This window comes from Haemaphysalis longicornis, unplaced genomic scaffold, assembly GCF_048455015.1.
Source record: "Haemaphysalis longicornis isolate Haplotype H1 unplaced genomic scaffold, Haemaphysalis longicornis Haplotype H1 scaffold_1, whole genome shotgun sequence".
Taxonomy (NCBI): domain Eukaryota; kingdom Metazoa; phylum Arthropoda; class Arachnida; order Ixodida; family Ixodidae; genus Haemaphysalis; species Haemaphysalis longicornis.
Genome location: NW_027526203.1, coordinates 132,513,900 through 132,540,733, shown reverse-complemented (window position 1 = coordinate 132,540,733; position 26,834 = coordinate 132,513,900). Strand labels below are relative to the sequence as shown.

General features: G+C 48.3%; 2 protein-coding genes across 3 annotated transcripts in view; one reads left to right on the top strand and one right to left on the bottom strand.

Annotated features, from left to right (window-relative positions):
• Positions 1–8,644, bottom strand: part of Mcad (Medium-chain acyl-CoA dehydrogenase) — a 43,991-nt gene extending 35,347 nt beyond the window's left edge. The window contains exons 1-2 of the mRNA XM_077708709.1: positions 8,282–8,644; positions 1,600–1,699 (exon numbers count right to left, since the gene is read on the bottom strand). Coding sequence (XP_077564835.1) covers positions 1,600–1,699; positions 8,282–8,305 — 124 coding nt within the window. The 5' untranslated portion in view covers positions 8,306–8,644. The remainder of the gene's footprint in view (positions 1–1,599; positions 1,700–8,281) is intronic.
• Positions 8,645–14,492: 5,848 nt separating this feature from the next.
• Ctl2 (Choline transporter-like 2) overlaps positions 14,493–26,834 on the top strand; it is a 164,002-nt gene continuing 151,660 nt past the window's right edge. For both annotated transcript variants that reach the window (XM_077708674.1, XM_077708666.1), the window contains exon 1: positions 14,493–14,777. In XM_077708674.1, coding sequence (XP_077564800.1) covers positions 14,684–14,777 — 94 coding nt within the window. In that variant the 5' untranslated portion in view covers positions 14,493–14,683. The remainder of the gene's footprint in view (positions 14,778–26,834) is intronic.

Sequence of the window (26,834 nt, the reverse complement as noted above, 5' to 3'; positions counted from 1 at the left end):
ATTGCCAATCAAAGACGCTGCATGCGAGAGTGCTGGAAATGGCATTTGAAATCCCAAATGTCTGTTTGGGATTTCAAATGCCATTCAAACAGACAAACACTGCAACGATCGGGCTATTGTACCGACGAGCACAAGTCAAGCGCCGACCCTTATAATTTGTGTATTTACACCACCACCAGCCCAATCGGCCGTGCTGTGTGAGACCTGCCATTCAAGGGGGATTGCCTCCACATTTCCACACTCAAAAGAGGGCACAGACCAAGAGGACAAGATGACCCCCCGGAGCCCTACAGCAAAAGGTCTTCCCAACGGACACAGCGCCTTCTCGTCCTTGACAGGGTTCGTACAGGCTTCATAAGCAAAAAATTCAAGGGTTATCAAGGACTTTCAAGGACCAGAAATCACATTTTCAAGGCCCCCATCTAATGTTTTATCTGGGATTATTTATAACTTTTTCAACACAATGCAAATTTTCGTTATTGCCCAATTCCTAAGCACATTAGTGCACATTTAGATAGGCGCTAACGGGTTCGTGAATGCTCCCCCAGCTTTATTTTTTATTGCACAGTTGGCATTTAGAGGTCTTTTTTTTTTCTTCATGTTTTGCTGAGGCTGTTTGATTTCAAAACTTCATAATGTTGCCTGCATCTTCTGCTTTGTCAGCAAGAGTATGAGCTGAAATTAAATCAGCAAGTGTTGCTGCAAGGCAGGATGAACTATGTACACGTCTACCATTTGCACATAAAAGCAAACGCAGATGGAGCGTATGAAGCACAGCAAACACGCAATTAGCGGCCGTCCGCCGACTAAATGGAATATGCAAGATAGAGAAGAGAAGCCGGCTTTCACTGGATTGTATTGTGACATGGATTCTGTTGAGGAATGCTGCTCCCAATGTTGCCTCGTAAGAATGACAATCCACCAAACTCGTAATTTCATGCAATACACTGAAAGTTGATTGTTACAATGTTTCTTCACATTTTTAACACCGAAAATTCACGACAAACACTTTAAATTCTTGTGAAAAGACAGGGTCATTGGCTCTCTCCAGAAAAATCAAGGGTTTTCAAGGACCATTTAAAATTCCAGGATTTTCCAGGCCTTGAAATTGACACTTCTAAATTCAAGGGTTTTCAAGGTTTTCAAGGACCTGTGCGAACCCTGCTTGAGGTGTTTGCAAACCGCAGAGTGCCAGACACCTGGCCACGGCTCAAGGAAAGGAAGCCACTGCTGTACGGAGCCCCATGAAGGCAAATGGGTCGCAACTGCAGCCTGCCCTTTCGATTTCTCATCCGAGAAAGGCCCCAACACCCAGAGTATTCCCAAAGACCATCTCTGCAGCGGGCAACCTTTGCCGACCTAGAGCGAGCTCTGAATGAAGAAGTTTGACCTTGAACAGGGCATTCCGAGACACAGCAAAGCTCATGGTACAGTTCTCACCCACCGGCTGCCGCACCGACGGGACTGTCGCGGGATTGTGGTTGACAAAACCACAGGAGCAGACAACAAGCGTGGCCTCGGCGCAAGAAGGCCGTACGCAGCTCGAGGAAGCATCGGTGGTGAGGACAGTCCCGTAAGCAGCGCAAGCAAAGGGCTCACCGAAGCAGTATCCAGTAGAGCTTGGCCTGGCCACCGTCGCCGCAGCCTCTGCCGACAGGGGCCGGGAGGACTGCTGGACGCACCGGAGCGCACGCAGGGCCTGGGAGCACCGATCGCAAGGGGATGGCAACAGGCACCACGGCAGAGGCCCCACAACACCAGCTGGGCCCTCCAAATGAGAAACACTGGAATCTCGTGCCCTGTCTGAAGCGGAGCCCCTCCTCCTCCTCCTCCTCCTGTGCCCTGGCCCAGAGAGGGCCCAAACACCCAGGTGGCGCACACCCATGGGGTGCCACTTCCGGGAGACCCCTACTGTCGTCTTGCCTAGCCCTCTGTGAAAGTGTGCCCCCTCGAGCGGCTGATCCGCAATGGCAGCGGGCTTGAGTACCCTTTTATTAGGCCACCCTTTCCGCAGCAGTCCTCCTCCGGACAGGCCTTGGTATGCTAACGAGTAGATCAGCCCCACTTCCTACCTGACACTACCAAGGCCTGTTCCTACGTCTCAGTAAAGCGACCAGCACACCATCATTTGTTAAATAAACAGGGTGCACCGGCACGTCTGATCGTGGCGTACACAATTTGGTCTCCACCTCACACACAACTCTCGCAGCCGCCCAGGGCAACCAGAACCTCCTAAAGAGAACATGGAGCGTTCAAGGGGACACTACGCTGCTCACGTGATATCACACAGACTTCCACTCTGCAGACTTTTTGTAGCGTCAGTGTCTTTGAAGAGCTCAAGACGTTGAAAATGCTGTGCTAACAAGGCCTTTTGCTGGACCTCTTAGGTGTCACCAGTGGGTGCTAACGAGGGATAATGGTGCGTGTTTTGTCCTCTCTCATCGTGTCCCAAGCATTATGTGTATATCTGGGTAAAAATAGAAGGATGAACAGTGCTCTGTCTGTCCTTCTATCTTTTGCCTTATTGTGATTGCTTGTGCTGTCGTGTCCAATGCATCCCCAACTCGCCCAAACTTTCCTGTTGCAGTGTCTACAGAGTTTACCATTACTTTTTTGCACTGCATGCTAGGCCATGTGTTTCTTTCTAGTGGAATGGCAGCACTAACCGTCAGTGACCCAGATAAAAATGGGCTGCCTATTCCAGCAGTAAATGAGAATTTCCAGCCACATTTCCAGCGCCAGCTGCGAATGTCAGTTTCCCGCTGGAAATACTGAATTCCAGCCATAACACCATTTTTTTTTCTCACAGGAAAGTTTGTGAACAGGCTGGAAATATTTCCAGCTGCAGGTGGAAAAGATTTCGAGCCAAGGTAGGCGGCTGCAGAGGTCTTTCTGGAAATGACTGTTCTAGCCCTTTGAGTTTTTAAAATGCATAGCAAAATAAAAGATCCGTGAATTGAAAGTAAAACAATTAAAAACTCACCGATGCCAAACTAAGAAGCAACAACCTCATCAAAATTGCATTAAATGTGCACGGACTACATTTTCATGCACCTGTTCAAGGCGCTAGTGTCACTATCTAGTGCCTAGTATCACTAGCTAGTGCCACTATCTACCTTATCTAGTGACACTACCCGGCACCATTTCTCACACTTAAATTGCGTTCTGCCACTCCCGTTGGCATACGTGCAGAGGTCCGCACGTGGTTGTTACGTGTTTGTTCTCCTGTTTTGCACTAAACTTTTGATCAATTTTTTTTCACTGCAATGCTCTTGCGAGTTGCTTGTGCTGTTTGTAGGGGTCGTGGACAGGGTCACTTCCGCATTATTCACGTCACTCGTAGATAACAGGGTGAAATACTCAGAAAAAGATGTGGCTCCAACAAAGACAACAATGGACTGTGTGCTCCTCAAATGCACTGATACTGCTAGCAGATAAGCGTACATCCGCATTGATTTGATCATATCTATGAGCCTGCCGCTTTTTGCGATGCTTTGCTGCAATGGGAGGCGGGGTCGAAATATGTACACGCCTTCCCCCTAGCGCAGTCTTGCTCTTTGTAACAAAGTCAGAATAACTGAAACAGGACCGTGTGTGGTGCTCTCATAAAAACATAGAGAATTGGGCCTCGCAAAAGTTGGACAGGGTCATTTGGTATCGTATTCAGGTGGCCTGTGCACAGTGAGAGAGTGGCTCTCGGGGGGCCTTAGTACGTTCCAGGGCTAGGCATCTATGTGAATAAACGCGGCGTAATTAATGCCTCAACAGTGCGCCGCCTTGAACTATTGAAGTGCAGCAGACAGTCGTACGTGATATTATTTCACCAGGTGGACCGATCTATAAGGACTTGCTCTCACTTCTGTTTTTTTCTAGTACCTGTGAGCCAACACCTACGTGATAGAATATGGCACAAGAAACTTGCAAGCCACAAGATTGCCGATGGAATGCCAAAAAAGTGGCACTGAGAACTCTGGTAAGCACCTAAATAAACTGAAATTGTTTTTAAGATTATTTTTGTAAAGCTCACAATATCACTTGAGTCATCATGCCTTAATTTTTAAAAGCTACCTGGATCACGGGGACCCAGCGAAGGAGATTCTCCTGCTGATGTGCTGGGTGCACAAGTGCCAAAGCTGAAAATCTGTACTATATGCCACGACAATACAGTTTTAAATTCATCATCTGCTTTAGGGCCCTTTTAAAAGCAAACACAAAACAACACTTGTATTCAGAAATGCTGATGTGTTTTGGCATCTGCTGCAAATAACGAGTCCTTCCTTCATAAATCAGGTCAGAATGGTGGACATAAAAGTTCTATTCGGTAATGCACGCTACTGCAGCTGGTAGCAGAAATTTAGAAAAGAAAAAAGTGATTTCTGGATGGGAAGTGACAGATAATCCAGCATTAAAAAAAAGTGATTTTTGGGTGGAAAGTGGTGCAGAATCCAGCAAGAAAACGAGCAATTTCCGGCTAGAAAGTGATGTAACACCAGCAAGAATAAAGCAATTTCCCGCTGAAAAGCTGCACCGTTCTGGCTGGAAATAATGTGATTTCCATATAGAAGTGGCCATTTTTCCAGCTGGGAATGGTGTGTTTTCCAGCCAGAAGACGTGCCAGTTCCAAATGGAAATAAGCCTGGAAATTTTGGTTTCCAGCGCCACTGGTCCCGGCTGCTACTGCATTCCAGCCCTGCCTGGAAAAGATTTCCAGTTCCGGGATTGCAAATCGTTTCCATCTGGGGAGTGAGGGTAGCAACACCTGTTTTCACGCTCTTGGCAATCCCTGCGTCGATATATCGCTCGCACAGCTGCTGCGAGTGATAGATTTGTATTCATGACACACTCAATGACTGATACAGGCCAACTTGCTTTTACACTTCAGCATCCATCAAAAGCCCGGAAATATGTATAGCGGCACCTAACTTCCCCCCCACTACAGTTTATGGTGTTGCAAATCACGAATGCTGAACCTAGACTCGTACTGCTTTAAATCTGAGCAGTTTCCTGAAACAAACATGAGAGCAAGTGTAGGGGGGTCGAGAATAAATACGAACAACGAAGCCGTGTACATGCACTGCGCCATCTGGCTGCTAAATTTGGATTTATGAGCCAAACCAAATGCCTGCTCAACGAAGTGATGCCTCATGTTTATTCAGTTTTGCACTGCCAAGCCCATCACGTCAGACCTTTGCTTTTTATTCATGCAAGTTTTATAGGTACATGAGGGCGGAAAAAGTCCGCATGCTCCACTTCACATCCCACTCAGGAATAAACATGCGTCAGCAAGGCAGCATGCACGGCCGGCTGTCATTGATAACAATGAGACAATCCTATCTAGCACCTCGAGCACAATGGATGCCTCTTGCTCAGCTGTGCCATGCACATGTTTAGCGTCCCTTTCACTGAGCAGGCATGCGATCCAATGGCAGCCCTACTGTGGAAGACCAGCCCACGAACAAAGCTTCCGAACCTGGCAGCCAGACGAGGGCGCATACAAGAAATGGGAATAAGGGAGGCAGTGCACTCCGTTGTTCCCATGTCTTTGTACCACACGGAAATGCACGCGGGAACTCCTGCTGAGCCCGTGCTTTAAAGACATGCACACTACTAAGCGGGTCCTCTGACTACAACTGCTGGCAAGATCTGCTCATTTCAGCCCCATGTTTTCCACGGTACTGCCCGAAGGTGGTCCGTACATTCCAGCCCAAACAAGCCCCAAAAGAGGCAAAGCACCCATTTCTTTTTTTAATACCCTTCCTTGTTCCTTTCAAACTAACCCGAATAAATTTTGGGTCAACGGTTCTACAGGCAATGGTAATACCATATTTACTTGATTCTAAGTACCCCCTTCCCCTTCTTTCCACGATCGCGATACCCAAAGTGGTGCTTAGATTTGAAAAACCTAAATTACCACCTCCACCTCCCGCCTTTTTTTTTTTTTTTTTTTTTGCAGCCATATATCGACAAGATGGGCTCAACGAATAACGTTTCATTTCTCACAGATTTAAAAGGAAAATCGGTACCAACAGTGAACCCACTGCTTACGTATCACACTCAGTCACCCTCACTACCATTCGAATCTGTTGTGCCACTCTCAGTATCCCCATGCAGGTCGTCTTCTGTTCCACTGAAATGGTTTGTAATTGAAAACTTCAAAATGACTTGGCCACAACGTCAAACCGGGCCCGCTTCCACGCGTCTGAAATCCTCCTTGCAATGGTTGCTTAGAAAAATGGATGCTTAGATTCGCACGCAAACAGTTTTTCCATTTTTCTTCCGCAAAGACAGGGGAGGGTGCTCAGAATCGCAAAAATACGGTAACTTGTGTGACAGTCAAGGTCATGTGACCCCAGCTTGCAATTGTTCCGAGCCTTTGAGAAATGTTTTTATTCCCTCGTATACTGATGATGCCCCTGGCAACATTGCTGTTTTTAATTAGCATCTGTGGATATGTTGACTGATTAGGTTGGTATGGCGAAATTAATTCAAAACTTGAAAGTATCACCATTCCTGGGACTGATAGCATTACTTCCCCTCTTTTTAAAACACTAGAGTTTACTTGTCAACAATTCTGCCCAAAATATTCACACAGTCATTCGAATGCTCAGTACCACCCGATGATCGCAATGCTGGGAAAGTGGTGCCTATGACCAAGCAAGGTAAATCTGCTGAGCCATTTAATTGCAGACCAATAGCATTAACCAGCATTTACTGCAAGCTTCTCGAGGACGTCATTTACTCAAACCTAATTGTTTTCCTTGAGATGAATTATATATGCTAGACTTTTGGAAACATTACTCATTGATACAATGATTGGACTGCATACCGTCTGGTCAGGTAGCATAATAGAAAAGATGAAACGCAGGCCTGCAAACAAGGCAGCCATAGTGCTCCCGAAACACCAATTTTTCACTTTGATTTGGTCAGTGGCCTGCGTTCATTTTTTCACACATTACTCATGTGAAATGCAACTTCTGCTCTTTGCTAACAACCTGTTTTCTATAGCAGACCATATCGCTTCTATCGACCACATAATACCCATGCTACATGAGCGTTTGAAAGGACATTTGAGTCAAATAACCTTTGAAATTCAAAATGTCATTTGAACAGGCAGGAGTTCTGCCAATCTACATGACAATTCTCAAAGGCAGTTGAAAGTTTACGCATTCTTCACACACCATGTTTTAGTGTCACCGCTGTTGTCCAGTTTCGTTCACATAACTTGGAAAAAAAATTTTAATATAAGACGAAAAAACACCTTTGTGAACGATAAAATTGATTATAACCTATACACACGAGCACGACAGGCACAAAATTGGCTGCTTGTTTTTTTGTTTTTTTTTTTCACTGCCGGTGCTGCAAGCGGGAGGGCAAGCATTCGCGTTTCAAAGGCCTTTGAGATTTTCAAAGATCAGTTGTCGCGCTCCTTTGGCTCAAATGTCACTTCAACCAAATGTCTTTGAAAATCGTCGTGTAGCAGCTTCGAAGGTGTCATCTGAGTCAAATGACATTCGATTCAAAGGCCTTCGAAACGCTCGTGTACCACTACACGGTCGTCTCGAAGGCCTTTGAACTGAATGTCATTTGACTCAAACGCCACATTTGAGCTGCTACGACAGTTCAGTCAACGCTCCTAGAGTTCTACCTGCGGGGGCCATATGGAGGAACTTTAACCGCTCCCTTTCTCCGTTTACATCTGCGCGGACCCGTACTTTTGGCCCGTTTCCGGCTGCCCCTCGAAGTACGTCACACGATTTTATGGCACAGCAACCAGTTACTTAAAAATCCACCCCTTCAAGAGCTGTTTCCAGCTGGCCAACCTTTCGAATAAAGTGGTTGTCTTCAAGTCCCTTTAGCGGGGACAGCTCACCCTACAGAGGTTAACCTGTCACGAGGTGCCTACCCGAACTTCAACCTCACTGATCAGGCCGAGAAGAACTGATTTGAGGTCGAAGCTCGTGGTGACGGCTCTAATCGAGCGGCTCTCGAGCTAGCAACGCGGAACAGAAAGGAAAAACTGTGCCACCACTGATATGAGATCAACAGGTGTTGATAAAGCGAGCATCCGGGTCAGGGGAGCGGAGTGTAGTACGCACCCCCACTCAAGGCCGAGAATTTTCTTCCCAAATAGTCGCATGACAATCGCAACCCGTTTGTCACGACAGGGGACAGCGCGGCGGCAACCCGACGCTGTACAAATACGCTAGCCAGACGTTGTCGAGATGCCGCTCAGCTCTAAGAGCACCTTCTACCTGTGCAACAAAGAGCGTGAAATGGTCACCTTAGCAAGTCTCGCAGCAGCCATCTTCGTCACAGTAGCCGACCCGAGCGTCGTCGCGCCCAGCTGCAGGAATGATCTACGAGGAAGTCACGGCTGCGATGCTGCTGAGTCCTTGGCGCTACGCCGGCCGCGGCGCAAGGACGACGACAACTTGCGGCTGCGATACTACGCAGTGCACAGCCTCCTCACAGCGCCCGCCGCCGAGCTGGCGAGCTCCCAACGCCGCCGCGCGCTCTCACCCGTGCAGGAAGTTATCAGAGAGGCAAAGGGGTAGTAAGACGCGCGCTGCACGCGCTGGCCGCCGTTCCGTCACACAACACAAAAATCTCAAGGGGTCCGTTCGGTTCACCTGCACCAGGTGAGCCACTTCAGGCGGTGCAGCCCTTCGCCATTCGTTACAGTGGTGAGGCGAACTGCGCCATTCGATACACCGGTGGTGCTGTCTGCACTCCTTGCCCGCCGCGGAGGTACAGAAGCAGACGAAAAAAGTGGTTCCGCCGATGGCGGAACCGTGCTTTCTTGCACTGCTGTGAATTAAAACAATTGAAACGGTATGCAGAAGGTTTCTTTTTTTTTTTGTCTGCTCTGAGCAGCTTAAAGCAGGGGTTTACTCAGAATTTCGATTTGGGAGGGGGGCGTAGAAATTCTCCAGGGGCGTTGGGGGGTTGTTGGGGTGGGGGTGTATAAAGGTATAAACATGGGTATAAATTTCTGCACAGGGAGCTCATGGCTGCGGGATTTTTTTAGGGAGGTGTCGGGGTGTTTGGGAGGAGGGGGAGGGGTGTATAAATTCCTGGCTCAAAGCAGCCCATATTTTATTTGCCCGTTTTGTGTCAGTTTCAAAAGTCTCCGTATCAAGCGCGCCCTGATTGGCTAAAAAAAACACCCGGATGTGACGCAACGCAAAGCGGATATGAAGGCGGAGCTACTGCGCCGCGCCTTCTCCGAGCAGACGATTTCTCATCGCCGTGTTGTTGGCTCGCTGGCGGAACAGGACGGAAATAAGTAGTGTTGACCCGTCCGAAATGCCTGCAGGAGCATTCCGCCTCTGGAAGAGGACTGTGCGGTGGCTGTGCGACGAGCTGCGAGACGAACTTGGCCGGCGGCACCGTGAGCTCAGTGTCGAGGACGAAATGACATTCGCCCTTCGTTTCTACGCTACCGGTGGCTTTGAGTCAGTGGTCGGTAACGAAGAAACGATATCGCTGTCGCAGCCTTCCGTGATCATGTGTATCTACGCCACCGCAATCACACAGCGAAATAAACGATCGCCTGCGAGCTTGATAGCTGCCGAGCAGACGACCAAAATTTCACACGCACTCGGCAAGGGAGCTAATCGAGGAACTCTACAAACAGCGGGCTGCGGCTGCCATTTTTCGACATTCGCCTTGTGGTAAAAATTTTCAACTGCGTCTCGTGCCCCACGTGGGGCATGCGCCAAATTCCTAGCTCTCGCAGTGGCTCCTGCTCCGCGAGACGTCATAAGTAATAACTGTTGTGATTATTTTGCGTAATATAATAGGGAATACCCTTTTTTTCATTTTTATTAAAAATTACAAAGCTGTTCAAATGCTAGAAGTTTTCTAAACAAACCATTGTTGTTCTTGCGGGGGCAGCCGGCGCTGCTGCTGCTGCAGCCGTACCGTGTATCCGAAAGTGGGACCAGGCATAGGGACCAGGGACCATGAGTGGGAGTGGGACGGAGCTGACGAAGCCCCGATTTTCTCGGGTTGACAACGTAGATAAAGCATAGTTTATAATGTTAGAAGCACTATCTGAAAACGTGAGCATGTTGCTTGGATTATGTGGGAACCAAGTCAGCCTTTCCACCCGCGGTAGAAAAGTAATCGCTCTCGAGTAATTGTTGACCTGTGGCCGCCTGATGTACGCCGATGATACCTAGCTGCGTACAAATTAAGCGTGCGTGAGACGAGATCGCGCAGTCGACTGTGGCCTTTCGAACTACCCACGTCCCACGCCAGAGAAGGCACAGCCCGAGCATAATTATGCGAACCGGCTGAGGCATGTCGGCGCGGCGGCATAGATTCTGCTATCAACATTTTGCACCACGGCAATTGAGTCCAGAATTAATGCTTAAATGGGGGGCCTAAAATCGCAGTGTGTGTTCTCGAAATGAAGACGTCTTAGCAGCGCCAAAAAGATCGACGGAGCGCACAGTGCTCAGGACGAAGGCTAGACGCGGCAATGGAATATTTACTGGTCACGTGCACTGGGCGCATTACAATTACAAACAAACAAAAGAGAAGTAATCTTTGGTGTCCCCACACATGTACCGCGTACGAACCACTACACTATAGATCTCCCATTCAGAAAGAATAGCAAGGAAGACCATGTAAAATCGGGCAGTTTCGGTAGACTAAATTTTAACTTAACATTTGTTTTACATCCGGCCAGGATGCGTTTTGCGCCCAGATAAGTATTGTGAGCATGCGCCTATCTAGCATCCTAAATGCATGATATTTAGCGCTCGAAAAGATTTCCCAGAAGAATTTCCATTGCAGCTGTAGTGGCGAGCCGTGTAACTACAATAAAATGTGACAAAAATACATAAAAAAAGGATGCCGAGAGAGTGAGACCGGTGGCAGTGGCCCAGAACGCGGCTGGGTAGTGTCCGTCATGCATTCAGCTCCTTACATATTGCCACGTGCATGATTCAAATTACGCTAGTTCGACGCTTCATGAGCTGCTGCACTGGCGTAACTTTTTCGTCTCGCTGTGTCTCCTGCTGTATACATGCGATGTTGGATGCCGCACATCGCATGCGATGTGCGGCATGCGATGCGATACATGCGATGCGATGTCGCACGTCCAAATAAGCCATTTTCCCATAGGCGAAAATCATTTTTATTTATTTCCAGAATAAAGAGGTAAATACCGTCGTTGTTCCCGGTGTCAAACAAAGTAGACCACAAAATGCGACCTCCGTGTGAAGTTTGAGCGCGAACAGAGCAGTTTAAAGCGTTCCAATTATCGCCGCACCACCCTTACGTTTGGTAGGCAGCCCATCCTGCACCTGCGGTAACTATTTTAATCAATTTATGTGCGGGAATAAAAACACAGCCTCCGAAGAAACTGTAGTTCTGTGTATTGTATTTCTAAACTATACGGGCGCAAAGTACATTGTACGCATGTCCTGTACTATTATGTACTAATTCTTTCTCAGCAAGCAAAACGGCGATATATTCGCAGAAATAATCTTGGAATAATACTGCATTATCTGATGTCGGGACCATTTTTACAAAAGCCCTGCTCGCGCATTTACCGAAATTCTAATTTCCCCAGAACGCGTATAGTAGTCAGCACAAGATTCCCGGCTGCGGTGACCGCTTTTCTGATAGAGGAAAAAAGCGGAACTCCATTGCTCGAGATTTCAGGCGCAAGTTAAGGGAGCCATGAAAAGAAAATACAACTTCGTGTAATTTAAAAGAACTAAGATTCAGTATCTCACTCAGCTTCATTACAGCCCCAAAAGATGTTTTTTTAACGAAAAAAAGCACGAAGTATTTAAAAACTTTCAAATTTTGCGCCACAGTGACGTGTTATGAGCAAGAATGACGTCATATGGGCCAACAATAAAACATAATTTCTGCACGTTAGCATTCAAGTGATGCGGTAAAATGGAACTAGAGGCCCCATTACAGACGTCCAGTCATGTGTCGTCGCGACAGGTCAGTTAGGCGGCCGCCAATCGCACAAACAAGGTTCCGTGACGTCATAGAAAAGTTGCGGGAAATTGGCTATGGGGTCGCAACTGCTTCACACGTTTTCTTTAATATCTCCGTTATTTGTTCGAAGATTGCGCTGATATTGGTATCATTGTTATCGGGACTAAGCAGTCTTTCTAATAAACCCAACTTGTATTTTGTCTTCATGGCTCCTTTAAAGATCCCCAGGTGGTCGAAAAAAATTAACCTGGAGCCCTCCACTACAGCGCCGCTCATCACCTGTGTAGCGTCGGCGCGTTAAACCCCACAATCAATCAATCAATCAATCAATCAATCAATCAATCAATCAATCAATCAATCAATCAATCAATGAATCAATCAATCAATCAATCAATCAATCAATCAATCAATCACTGAACCAGGTTAAAGATTGTACGAAAAATAGAATGTTGGGGGAATAGTTGCAATAAAACAAGGTTTTGGGTACAACTGGGCTAACAGCTAAGCTAACCCTTTTTTAGGTAAAACAATTTTTCGCTTGCGTGTCATTTTCAGCTGGGTCAAGCGACAGCATGCATTAACACCACGCTGATCCTTAATTATCACAAGTGGGCCACTGCTCACAGCTATAATAACAGCTCACGTAAATTACACCACAATACAAAATGCTTCTGAAAAGCCATCATTCCATGCCTCATATTTTTTAAATTTCATTTCTGTGAACGAATTATGTCCATCTAGCAGCATAATAAGGACAGGATCATAAAGCAATCATGAACTCGTTCATATTAGGCCATTTCACGCAAAATATTTTTAGTGGGGAGGTCGTAATAGCGAAAATTTCGCTGCAATTACTTCATTTACAATCCGCTACGAATGCTGCACCAAAGAAAAAACCGTAATTTTTTCGTTGTTGTGACCGGAAAGCGCAAAATTAACGGAAAATGCGCCGCAGCGTTTATTTCTCATTTCGCTACCCACTGTCCACTGCACCTACAGTATATTTAAGCAGTCGGACGTCCCTCAGAACAAGCTTCAAGCGCTCCGCGGGTACAGCAGCAGCGTTTCCTGGCCGCGGACGTGCGCGCGTCCAGCCGCCGGTTTCAGTAGTCGTTGACTACAGCGCCGCCGCTATTTTCTGCGTGAAAGGAGCACCGCTCCGGGCCGCCGTTCGGGCCAGCGTTTGTTCGGGCCATAAGCGCTAACCACATGGAGCGATTTTTCCAGCGACGCGACGAGCGACGCGACTAGGATCCGCAGTCGCCGAACCGAAGTCGCTCGCCGAGGCAACCACATGACAGCGACGGCTCGAGCGACTGAGCATGCGACTGAGGATGGCGATTTTAATGTTTCCGCACTGCGAATAGTAACGCGCTTGGTACGCTGGATGTTTGCAAACATTTTTTTTGTTCATTTGTCATAAAAAACATGACTAAAAAGTATTACGCCTTTCTACCTTGCTTTTTGCACTTCGTTGCATCTCTAAAACTGGTTTGGGTTAGCGATAGCGCACGCTTTTCCTTCTGCGCCTCGTTTCTCGGCTCCAACATGAACGCTGTGAAGAATTCGCTTTCTTGACGTCGTTTTTCCCACACGGGTCTCACCCAGTGTGAGCGGGAGCCTTCTTGCTTCTGCTTCAGCGTGTACACAAGCTTTGCCACGCAAAGCTTTCTTTGCCGCTGCACCGCAAACGTCGTCTGCGTGGATTTGCAAAATCTTCCGATCTTCCCCCCGTTCTCTTTCAAAACCGGAGGTTGCGTGCTTACGCAGGGGCTCTCCTATTGGCTAGTCGCTGAGGCCACTTCCGGGAGGCGAGCGACTGTTTCTGGCGACCCAGAACCGAGCGATTCGATGAGCGACTTGGTGCGCGGCGAAAAGTAGTTCGTCGCTAGTCGCGTCGCGCCCCAAGTCGCTCGCAAAATCGCTCCATGTGGTTGGGGCTATAGAGTTAATACTACTGACTGTTAGGGCAGTTCGGGCCCCTCTGAAAACTTCTAGTACACTCTACGACTCTACCCAACTCTACCGCTACCGCTGTCACTCAAGAAAATAAACACACCGCGCTCTACCTGCCACTGTTTACTTTTTTTTTTTTTGACGCAGTCAACCGTTGCTACCACTAGGAAATGTTCCTGGCGTATGCGCCCTACTTTATTTTTTAAATATTGAACTTTTGAAAAATCGGTAATTGTCATGGTGCTGAGGAAAAAAGGCCGCCCCTAGCACCAGATAGCGCAAGCGGCATGCATGTATTTATGCAATAGTTGAACGCAAACGTTTATAAACACAAATATTTTTCATTGTTGTGGCCCCTGAAAATTTATACTTAATAAATAAACGACTCTTGTGTATTAACCTTCTCTTTCTTACTTTATTTTTTTGGAAAGTCACCGGAACTTTTGCAACTGCAGCGTTTAGGACACGGAAAAACGTACTGACAGCACCTCTACGGCGGGCAGCGCTTGTACCACCACTACCGCTGCGGCACGAGTAGCGGCGAAAATGCGCACTAGGAACGCTCACTGGCGTCGGTTTGTCTGGGCGGGTATACAGGTATTTGAGGGGCGGTTTTGTTAGTTGTTGCTTCTGTGGTTGTTGCTGTGCGGCGCTTGCTGGGTAGTTTTGGAAGCGTGGGTCTGGAGTAACTAACGCGCTCGCAGCGCGCCGTAACTACCGGACCCGTACAAAGAGTGTGGTTGTGCGTTTCGCGCGCGGCATGTCATCTACCAGTGCCGGGTACCCTCAGGCTGCGCTCTTGGAGATGTCCAAAGTTGGAGAAACACCAACACCCCGGGACGTGACCGACTACGGTGAGTGGCGCCAAACCCCTGCCTTCAAAGCGTGCCGTGAAACCACGCTGAGCCGAGCTCAGCTAGGCGATGCGGCTCGTGCGGTTGCTGCGGACAGCGTGCGGACGAGCTTGGACTCTCTTTTAAAGCCTTGTACTGCAGTCCGGGGTGGGTGAGAGGGAAGACGAACAATAGTCGAGTAGTGAATCACTCGTCCGTTTGACAGCCTTGTGTACCGCGCGTCTGTTTTTCTTTCTAGCAGGCTGCTTTCTAGGCGCTCCTGAATTGAGTGGAGCCTCAAGAAATTCGCTTTTCTCTCGAAACGTTGCCGCTGCCGTTCCGCGAGCACTGTCATCTTGGGGGAAGCACGATTCAGGCTAATCATCAACGGCTCCCGGTTTTCCTTCGACCACCCTGGAATGCAACCAAGTCGACAGACTCCTCTCCTTTTGCTTTTGCTTCCGGTCACACCCACTGCTTTCAGCAGTCGTTCTTTTGTTATCTAGCAATGCAAGTACGATGCGGAACCTACGACTGTGCTGTTTCTTTGTTCAATTTTGATTTAGTACGATCGTGTTATCCTGTCAACATAAGTTTCGGACAATTTGCTCCAGCTTACAAGCATTCCTTTGGACTAAGGACCTAAATCGCCGTGTGCAAGTTTTTGACTGTTGAACATGCAGCACAAACGGTTCACATTTCGGTGCGTTGACTGTAGTGTCGTTTTAAAAAAAAAGGTACCCGAACAGTTTATCGAACGCCGTTTTACCGAAGAAATGTCCGTATGGGAATTGTGTTGTTATTGCTTTCATTGTCACGTCATTTATTTTGTTTAACTGGCCGCTCCACTAACCTAATAGCGCATGTCAAAAACTTTATATCTTTTCATTCTTTTTGTTGCGTTCTCCCTTTGTTCGGAATTTTTGGCGTGTTCAATCCGGAAGCATGTACGTTCAAGCTCCCAATCATGTACGTTTTCTTTATATTACCAAATTTTCCGCTATATTAGCACCCTTTTCCCATGCGTGATGTCTCTTAGGTGCGTATCTGTGTACTTTGGTTGGTTGCAGTTCCTGATCACATCTACCCTTTTCTTGCCCCAATTTTTCTTGTTCCGCTGTTCGTACGCGATTACCACCCTGACCATGTGGTGAAATTGTTTGCACCCTTGAAAAGGTTAGTGGTATGCGAATTGACGGGAGTTCCCGACGGCGAAAATGAGGCCCCGAAAGAGATGGTGAGGTCACGAACATCCTGGTGTTGTGTAGCCGCCCTCCCCTCTGTCTCGAATTGCTCTAGGCATTACTGCATGACCAAAGCTAGCGTCCTGGCAGAACTCTATTCAGCTGGCGCTATTGTGCGGTACATCTCGAACCATTTCTTTGCCCGTTCAGCGCCAAAACATTCTGTGGAAAGTGGTAGGATAAGCCTTGGAGATTCCTCTGAGCAGATTGGAGAGTTTAGAAAACCAAAGGACGCGAGGACGTGAGACCATTGTTATCCCGGACTTGGCGTTTCGCCTCTGACTACGTCTATGGAAGCGCAGTTGTTTCAGGAAAACGGTGGCGACAGCACAATGACGGAGAAAAAAAAAATCGTACAGGTGGTCTCGCAACAAATAAAAGCCCAGAAATACGTGATTCGCGTCTGTCGAGGGTGACAAACTTTGCGACCAACTCTGTTATCTTGGGTTGTAGGAAAGGCTTGGTGGCTGCTAGCATGCGCGGGAGGGGGGTGGATATTGGGGTTCCGAACTCTGTCCGTCATCAAATAGCGGAATTTCTTTTCCGTCGCAATAAGCTACGACGCAGCTTTAGCGGCTCCGATGGCAGACAGTATACCCTGACGAACCAGAGCTTTCGTTCTTTGCACCTTTCTTCTTTCTACTCATCATGTTTTCCGTCTGCTCGCCCCCGAAATTAAATTTTACGTACGCTGCACCTAGCAACTAAACTAAACGTCGTGCCGTTAAAGATTGAAGGACGTAGAAGGAAACGGACGAGCTGGGTTTTTGACACTGCTAACTCCAGTGTCAAGCAGTGCCGTACGTATGTAGAACAGAAACGACAACATAATCAGCAATGATAATGAAGAATAAATAGATTATAACCCGGAATGCCGTCCTGGGAGATTCACTAACTGTCCCATTCGCGCAATGAAAAAGGCAAAAACAATGCGGAGAACAAACTTTGCTCATCCGAGAAACATAAAACCGCGGATTAAATAAAAAAAATACAACTTCTAAAAATTTGGCCAAATAAAAAGCTTGGGAGCAGCTCATTTGATAAAAGGGCTTCGATAAAATGTCCGCCGATAAAACAGCGTTCGATGAAACTGTGTTCAATAAACTGCCCGGAACACCATTTTAAAGATCGCGCTTCTTTCAATCGTCGTTGATGCTGGTGCAATTTTGTTACCGGGCAGTTTATCGGAAACCATTTTTTGTAGACGTGTTCCACTGAAGCTGTTTTATGAGGTGACATTTTTTAAAATGGTTCGTGGAAGCCCGTTTATCGAATACTGCTTCCTATAGCCGAAGCGAACGGAATCGGAGGCCGTTTTATAGAACGCGGTTTTATCGAACGCCGTTTTATCGAAAGCTCCTCTCCAAGGATTTTTACGTTCCAAAATTTGCAATGGTTCTTTTTTTTTTTTTGCTTTGTTAACCTCGTGCTCGGCATTTGTCTGTAATGAGCAGAGTTTCTCCACAGCGAGTGTTCGTAATAAACAAAATTATTAGTACGTATTTTTTTTTAATTTCTCGGGGCCCTTAATGTTTCTCTGATTGTCTCCACGCATTATTTCTTCTGTCCATGGCGCAGTTGGGACTGTTATGGCGAATCTTTCTCCCTGTCGTCCACCCTCTAAACCGGGGCGTATCGCGGCATTCCAGCGAAGCTAAAGTGGAGTAATTAAAAACAATGGCCTCGTATCTGCTTACTTCGCTGCAAATGTCTAGGACGCCAGGCTTGTGCTGCGGCTGTGACCGCTTCTCCTCTCCCGTCTCGCTCATTCCACGATAAACACAGCGGGGGTTGGCGCCAGTGAATTCAATTTCAGCGCGTTCCACTGTACTGGAACCTTTCGTTACTGTGGGACTTCTTAGACATTATGGAACCAATTGCGCCGAACTTAACACGACGACCACAGCATGAAAGGAAAAAAGGACGCACGAAACGGAAGAAATGCTGTGGTCGTCGTGTCAAGTTCAGCGCTACTTGTTCCATTATGTCTAGATATCAGCTAGCCCAACACCAAGCTTTATTCACGGCCTCCGCGATCGGCTGCCGGCGGCGCGCCGTCGGCAGCCGATCGCGGAGGCCGTGCTTTATTGAAGTTGACTTCTTAGAACTCCGCCAGGAGGGATAGTGTCGCGCGCGAGCGTTTTTTGTTTTGGGTCCTGAAATTTTTTTCAAGGCGTATTTTTAATTTAAAGGACACTCCAAATATCACTTATGTATTTATGTTTTGCCTCAAATATGGCTGTTTTCTGTTTGCAAAACAATGCCAAAACAATGTAAATGGCAAAACTTTGCCACCGGATCCAGTAGTTTGGAAATGTTTTTCCTATATCAACGTCTAATTCAAGAATTTTTGTAAGTTTTGGCTGGGCGGCTGAATCGAGGAACAGACAGACAGATCAACATTTTTGCGTTTAAGTAACCCAGGAAACACCTTAATCGTCTATAATAAACGGAGCATATCACGGCATTCCAGTGTATACGCTGGGCTGTCGTGATGTTATCGCGAAGTCCTCGTTCAGTGTACTATATATATCCAGTTTGCGAGAAAGGCATGTTATGTTTGTTTGAAAACGGCTCGGCAAGGACAGGAGATAGGCCCATAGAGAGACGCCAGAGTTGTATGTGTGATTATGATTGTAGGGTTTAACGCGCCGACGCTACACAGGCGATGAGAGGCGCGCCGTAGTGGAGGGCTGCAGGTTAATTTTGACCACCTGGGGATCTTTAACGTGCACCGAAATCTCGAACACACGGGTGTTTTTGCTTTTCGCCTCCTTCAGAAAAGCGGCCGCCGCGGCCGGGAAACGAACCCGCATCTTGTGCGATTACTTGCGCAAATTGAAGTCTGCAGTCGCTAGGCCATGTACTGTCCGCCATTCTGGGCGAGTAGAAAATTAGTTTCCAAGGTACTCTGCATCCTTCTTACCGATTTCCTGTGACGCTTACTCTGGCAAGGTTTGACTTGACTGCGCGACTCGTCGACCCTCCGGCAGTCACTCGGCCGGCCGCCGGCGGGTCGCCGCAATTTGTTCGCTCAGTTGAAACTAAGCCTCGACAAGGTTTGTGCTCGCAAGAATGTTAGTTAGCAGACTGTATCAAGCTTAATTAATAAAGCCGACAAGTCAATGTAGCTCCAGACAAGCGCACATGCGATGCCTCGCTGACTTCGCTTAAATGGAGCTGTAAGCTGCATATGCCTGTCCGGCTGGACCGCTAGTAAAAAAATCCAGGGCCAATTAAAGGCGGGCATAGTCGGCAAAGTTAATATAGGTAATAAGGAATTGCCGTCAACCGATGCTTTAATTGCAAGTCGTAAAACCAAGGTATGGAAGGCACTTTCTGCGCAGGGTGAACTGGCACGGCAGTCTGCATGCAGCACGACCACACATTTGCGGTCGCTTTTCTTGCCCAAGGGACGCAGCCGCTAGGTAGTGATGAGATATTCGTGGGAATTTAGAGGACACTTGCCGCACAAGCTTTATTCCAGAAATACTCATCTAAGGTGCTGGGAATGCTTGCAAGCATAAACTGCAGCTTATACGGTATACACTTCGTATTTCCACCCCCCGACAACCCTGCGGTTATGAGCGAGCGTTCTGATCAGAACACTCGATGTAGTGCGTAACAATGAGCAAGTTCGAATCCCCGATAGCGCGTTTTTTAGTTGATTTCTGTTTATTTAGGTTCACCATTTCGCGCTGCAACGTTCATTGCTCCACGTGCGAGTGGGCAGACTGCGTGCAGACCGACACTGACACGCTGGCCAGACCTCGTTGGCGTGGTGTTGACATAGGCACCGACAGCTTGCGAGCAGTGCCGAATCAGCCGACTGTCGGCATGGTGCGAATACGCCTCTTGCGACGCAGGGACGAGCCGGGGAAGCTCCGAAGGTGAGGGCGAAGCGCGGAGGGCGAATTCGGTCACTGCGTGCGCTTCGGCTAGGGAACGCTGTACGATTCTAAGCGGTGCTGCTAGGCTCATCTGACCCGTTCTACAGCCGACATCATTAACGTGGCGGAAGCGCGGTATGCCGTCGACTCCCGAGGTATCGAGAATGCCCAACCAACGATAACGTCGGATGCCAAGCGTGTACAGTTGCACGGAGCCGAACCCGAAACTGGTTGGAATTCCAATCTTGGACATCGTCCCATCACCTTGCAAGACATGCTGTTAGTTGTTGCGGCCGCCACAAATGTCGCGTGGTATTGTTTCGTCTGTCTCGATAAATAAACTACTGCTTTATCGACTGGATAAACAAACGATGAACAGTGTGTTTATTTGAGCCAGACTATGCAATGCTAACAAAAACAAAAACTTGTCAGGTTCACTTCACTGTTCCTTTAAGTTCGAGTACCTCAGTAAATTCTGTGTCCGCTTCGCAAATGTCCATTTCGCGTTCGCTTCAGTCGTGCCGTAATGCACTTGCGAGGCTTTTGACCAATGGATGTGCTGCGTCACATTTGGTCGTCTGCTTTCAGCCAACCAGGGGCCAAATTCTCTAAAAAACGGGCGTCGCTTTGAAGCGACGGGCCATCGCTTTTGAGCTGTTTCGGGACGGAGCAGCCCTTTAGAAAAGCACTGGGGCAAGAGCCCGAAGCGACAGCGCTACCCCGTCGCTTCAAAGCGACGCCCCGTCGTTTTAGAGAATTCGGCCCCAGAACTCGCTCGAAACGGACACTTTGAAATGGACACGAAGTGGACAGAACTGAGAATTCCGCCCCAGTACTTCATCGCAACGAGCTGGTGTCGCCCACGGTATAATTTAAGCTGGTCCGGCTTCTCCGGTCAAAGCGTTGGTTTGTGTTTAAAAACAATGAAGCGAGACGCCAATATGCGTGCATGCTCGGTGAACGTGGCTCTACGCACTCAACCACGGAGCTTGTGCGTTGAAATGAACTGTAGTAGCAAATGCGTATCTGTGACGCCGGAATCGAAACAGAAACGACTTCAGGAGCTATACTTTGGAAGTTCCTGATAAGCACAGAGGGAGTGCCAGGAGTAGCGCTATGCGCAAAGCGACGCGCTCTGACCCCCGTCGCTTTGCGTCCTCCTTGCCGCGCTACGCTAGGCTGCAAGGAGGGCGCCATGTGTTCCTGGTAAACATTATGTTTGAACGCTAGACAGGACTAGTGTCACTAAATAGAGCAGTTCTTGGCCAGTACGCCGAGCGCATGCGTCAGCCTATAGGCAGGGCCCAGCATTGGCCGCCAGAGAAGCCGGACGCGGTGTCAGTAGATAAGAGTACCGCCACTGGGGCACGCAAGTCAGCAACGGCGGCCATTTTGTCGTTCATCGGTGCTGCGAGACTGCCGCATCTACGGCGTCGCCGTTAACTGCGACCGGGCCGTTTGTTAGCGACACTACCGAAGATGCAGAAAAACGGGATCTTCGGAAACACTTCTGCTGCTGAATTGCTGTTACACGTGTTATCTTTGATTCGCATTCGGAACGACGTCAGTCACGCGCAGCCGCAGAGCAGGGAGGACAAGCTAAGCCTATCATAGTTGGTCGTCTAAAACGCATGAACAACAAAATGGCGACGCACGTGAACCGTCGCAGTGCAAACATGGCACGTAATGCGAACTGACCAATGATCATGTCGGCGGCACTGAACAATAGGAGAAAACAGTGCCGATACTCTGTACCCTTATCGAGTGACACTAGCCGAGTGCAACCGAAAAAAAAAAAAAAAAAAAGCCGCCGAGACGACGAGAAGCATTTCATACCGTCCTCCATGCATCCACTTTCGCAGGGCGGAATGGCGACCAATTTTTTTTCTGTTCCACCTGTGGAAGATTATCCCACCACTTTGAATATATTTTTTTTTTGCTCTGCAGGGGAAAACAACGATGGATGCGGGTGTACCGCACAAAAGCGTCGGCGGAATATCGCCCGGTAATGGAGATCCACTGTCGGGGACCCAGGCGTCAAGTTCGCATAGCACTAATCTTTTCATAATACTTGGCGCGAAATTTCTTCAAAATTCAAACAGTGCGACCTCGCGGTCAGTGTGGGCATCGCGTACAGACTTCCGGGACTGGGAAAGCTGGGCTACACGTATTCCGTGATCGTTAGGGGTGGGGAATAAGTACCACGGGGGGATGCAGCGCACAGAAAATTCCCAGGGTGTCTTCACACCGCTCCGTCCCTGCTAAGTGCACTGCATGCACAGCTGAGGGATTTTTAAAAGCGGCAGCAATATGAAAGCTACATTCATCGTCGAATGTGCAGATTACCTGACCGGTGACCGCCGCACCAAGGTCCTAAACAAAATGAGGACTACAAATGACAGTGCAAGCAACAAAACCACAACCCTGCAGTTTTAAAGCATCGTCGCAGACTGCACAGCAAGTGCGTCCGGGGTGCCCAATCTTCTCGTCCTACCTTTTTTTTTCTATTCACGGGACTTCAGCGTACTGGCCTTTTTTGTGTGTGCAAACACGTGAAAATAACTTAATTTCGTGACACTGTTGGATGCGTTTTGTAGAACGGCGGCCTTTCAACGTTTTGTTAACCCCGGTAGTCAGTTGAGCCGAGGAGCTGAAGAAAATATCGGCAGAAAGTAAGTCTACTAATGCGTAGCGTATAGCTTTCTTATGCCGCTTGTCTGAGTGAGAGTTCTTTACAGCCAAATATAGCCATGAGTAACGAAAGACGTTGGATTACTTTATTCTTCGCAAGTTTTGTTTCTTTTCACCGATAATGCAAATTTATACCACTATAGCGACGAAGTGCCTTTGCTTCGCTAATTATGTTTTTTTTTTCAAGATCCGAAGCGTACTGCAGGGTTGTTCCGTTTGCGCTATTTTTTATACGAATTTCGAACGTTCTTTGCGGGCTTTTTATGTTTACTCTTCGATTTTTTGGAGAGATGTATGAGATGCATAATTTTGATTTTGTCAGACCGTTTGTGTGCAAATTTTGTTATTCTATTTTTCTTCCTTTTTGTGTTTTTAAAAATTCTGTCCGGCCAACTATCTCCATTTACGCTATTAAACGATTACAGGTGTTACTTCCGCCAAATCTGCATTTTTATGGAAATGCAGGGCGTTACTGTCCTGGCTGTGGGGGTACTCGGCAAAGAATGCGACGCATAAAAAAACAAACTCGGAACTGAAAAATGTATCATTATAGCCAGTGCAATTTGATCCAACGTTTTGCTATGTCCCTAAGCAAGTGATGGCATCAAACGGCGCGTGCGGCGAAATGTCTGCGTACGGGCATTAGCGCCGGCGGAAGCGGTCGCCGAACTGCATACCTTAGCGCCGTACGTAGCAGCGAAAGATGCAAGAAAAACGAGCCGACAGCGCATGCGCGCGTGACGAAGAGATGGTCCTGAGTAAGATTTTTTTTAACCGTGTATTCGAGTATCTTCCGTTTGAGATTCTAGTACACTATAGTTTGAGCGAGCCCGCTGCCAACTGTAACGTTCGGCTCAGATTTCCCGTGTAGCACACAGCATAGAGCCGTACCGACCACCCTTAATTGTCCCTCACTGTAGACGTACCGGGCCGTCACAGTGGACGGATGTTATAAGGTTTTAAGGGGAGGGGGGGGGGGGGGGAAGATGGATGAAAAGGGCCCGACACTGTCTGGCGCGTGGTGTCTTGCCCCCGCGGGTACGTACTGAGGTGCCCTAAGAGCGGCCGTGCTCCCTTTGGATCGCGTGGCACCGAAGCGTTCCTCGAAAACACGCCCGCACGAAGCGCGTGAAGCCGCACTGCCGCAGCAAATGCAGCGTGCCAAGTCAGCAAGTCGCGTGTGTTTGGCGCTTTCAGGAAATTCTGGCCGTGACAACGAGCCCCACTGCGAGCAGCGTAACCAGCGCTCGCTGGTTTAGTATTCCACTCGCCAAAAGCTGCAGCAGGCCACAAATGGAATGGCATTCGCCACCAGCCATTTGTGCAGGGGCGTTGAAACGGATTCCACCGCGAAAGAACAAGTGGGAGTTCTTCCGCTCGTGGGGCTGGTACTTGGACTGGTCAGCTCGTTCTTTCTTTTTTTTTTTTTGCGTCGCATTGACGCTATACTCGGGAACAAGTTAAGAACGGCACCAACTCAGGTACGGTATCACTCCGCCTAAGCGACGTACCCGGATGTCAACGGGCGCGCGCGTTTTGAAAGGAGACTGCCACGAATGCGTGATATCGTCTGCCTTATCTCGCGTAGTTTGTTTCCCGTCGGTGCAGTAGTTTATAAGCATTTTAGGTCCAAAAAGATACAAAAAACGGCTCGTGCCATGTTCAAAATATTCCCAGTAACGCGCTACTTGTGCTGCGCGGAGTGACATCCGGCTGCGGTGATGAGGCACAGCGGCAACTTCGGTGCCGTTCTTAAGTTGTAACCGAGTATAGGATGAAACTTCAGCTCTGGCGAGGCGTTGAACCAAGACGTTTATTGCTTTCAGAAGGGAAAATGTTTGGGCGTGTTGGTTCATAGCCACACAGAAAACAAGCGCAGTAAAAAACAGATGACGAGGCGTGGACAGGACAAGCGCTTCTGTGTGTTTTGCCTGTGCGGCACATGTAGATTGTAGGCGTCACCCAGAAATATGGCAGACGAGGGCAAACGCGGCTTGCGTCTTCGACGGCATCGCCTTTGTAGCGCCAGCTTTTTCACCTGAAACAAAGTTCCCCTCGGAACCGGTTTTCGCCTGCCTTTCGCTGCCGAACCAACGTCTGGGAAGCTCCGGGAGGGGTTGTCGTAGAAAAGGGCGTGGGTTCGGGCTAGTTTGTATTCCGTGGTTGTATTTCCACCGCAGGAGAAAAGACGCGGATAAGCGCTTGGCACGTGCTAGGTTGGCTGCCGCGTGCAGCTCGCGGCCGCATTCCACTTCCTCTGTGCACCGTAGGGAGTTCCGGGCATTTCGGTGCAGAACGTTTCTGTGCACGGACATTTCGCTGCGACGACATGGTCACGAAATGTTTCGGGCATGTCTACGTCTTCGTGACACGTTTGAGAAGCCTGTCGACTGCGCTGTGTGCAGACATTGCATACTTGCTGTGAGAATCACGCTTTTCGTTTGTTTTAGTTTCGCACTAACTATTCGCACGGGCAACACCGCACCTTTATCTGTGATGGCCTTCGGCAGTGGGCAATTTGCAAATTGCTATCTGATCTCGTTGGGATTTCTTCGAAGTCCCAACGAGACTCTCTGACCGCGAGTCATGGGGACTTGACGCGCTGCTGCTTTTCGTCCGTCCTGACCAGCTCCCGTGGTCTTGTCAGGAGTCTCCGTTTCTCGATCTTTATTAGTGTATTCTGTGTCGGTGGCACTTATAAAGAACCCGGTGGCTCACCTTGTAAACCCTCGGGCCGTTACTCGAGTGAATAAAAGTTTCTCTCTCTCTCTCTCTCTCTCTCTCTCTCTCTCTCTCTCTCTCTCTCTCTCTCTCTCTCTCTCTCTCTCTCTCTCTCACGGACCCTATTTTCAGCGTTAATATTATTGCACAGTTCGCTTCCTTCACTCAACAGAATACCCTGGCTGAAATATGAGCTGCCTGCGACGCGAAGAACATAGTTCGATTGGATCTCATTTATCGCGCCGAAGGAGCAGCGCACGAAGCGGCACTCAGCAAATGGACATCAGCGTGACATCACCCCGTGAAGCCAAAAGAAGTGACGCGACAGCGCTCGTCAAAAACTTGGGACGTCACTTCACGCGCGCGGCCCCACGAGCGGCGAGCGGGCGCAACACCCTCTCATGCGGGCACGGGTGACGTCCGCACAAAGCGGTGAGGTCATATGCGCCGTTCGGGATGAAAGCGCGGGAATTTGAAACAAACGATTTTCAGGCCGCGTAATTAACTATCGCGCGCTGAAGTATTTGAAGTGCTGTTTCAGGTTCGCCAGACCATTAAGCATCGATAAAAGCAATAAAACAGAGGCCCTCGCTATGCGTGTAGCGAATCAGAATGGGAAATGAGGGGCTCGTTGAATTAAGACCGAAATAAGGGTTGGCAATCAAGAAAACCTCGGAAAGCAAAGGGGAGGATGTGGTAGGCCATTCAAACAGATAAGGAATTTGGAAAGATAGAAAGTGGAGAAAAAATGCCCGCTGGGTAGGATCCGAACCCACGACCTCCAGAATACGCGTCTGGTGCGATGACCACTACGCTACCGTCGGGGTATGTATGTATGTATGTATGTATGTATGTATGTATGTATGTATGTATGTATGTATGTATGTATGTATGTATGTATGTATGTATGTATGTATGTATGTATGTATGTACAGTGCAATCTCGTTAAACCGTACCCGCATGAGCAGTAGTTTGTTTTTATACGGAGTTAAGTTGAATTCCCGACTCGGTTTCCCTTTAACCTAATGCATTCGGATAAACCGTAGTGCCGATTAGTACGTACTTCGCGTCCCCGTCAGGTACGGTTTAACGAGGTTTCACTGCATGTGTGTATATATATCAGGGTGTCCAACCGGAACCGAACCGAAAACCGGAACTGAACCGATATTTTGCCGGAACTGTACCCGAACCGGTATTTTTTGAGCACGCTGAACCCGAACCGGAACTGAATCGAAAAAAGAAATAACTGTTACCGGTTCATGCCGAAACGGTTCGACCCTCGTTGTTGATATTGCACAGACAATGCAATTTAGGCCTTTTTTTCTGTCACGTACCATCAACTTCGTAGCCGCTCGCGCACTTTCCCCTCCAGACAATTGAACACTATCACGCTCTATGTAACAACTGGGGAAATGAATGAGCACCAATGTAGCAATGGTCTGTTGCTGCTGGAAGCGCGAGCGTAGTGCAAGCTGACCAAACGAAATGTCATTCTCGGCAGCTTGCAGGGGATATAAAACGACTTTGCCCTT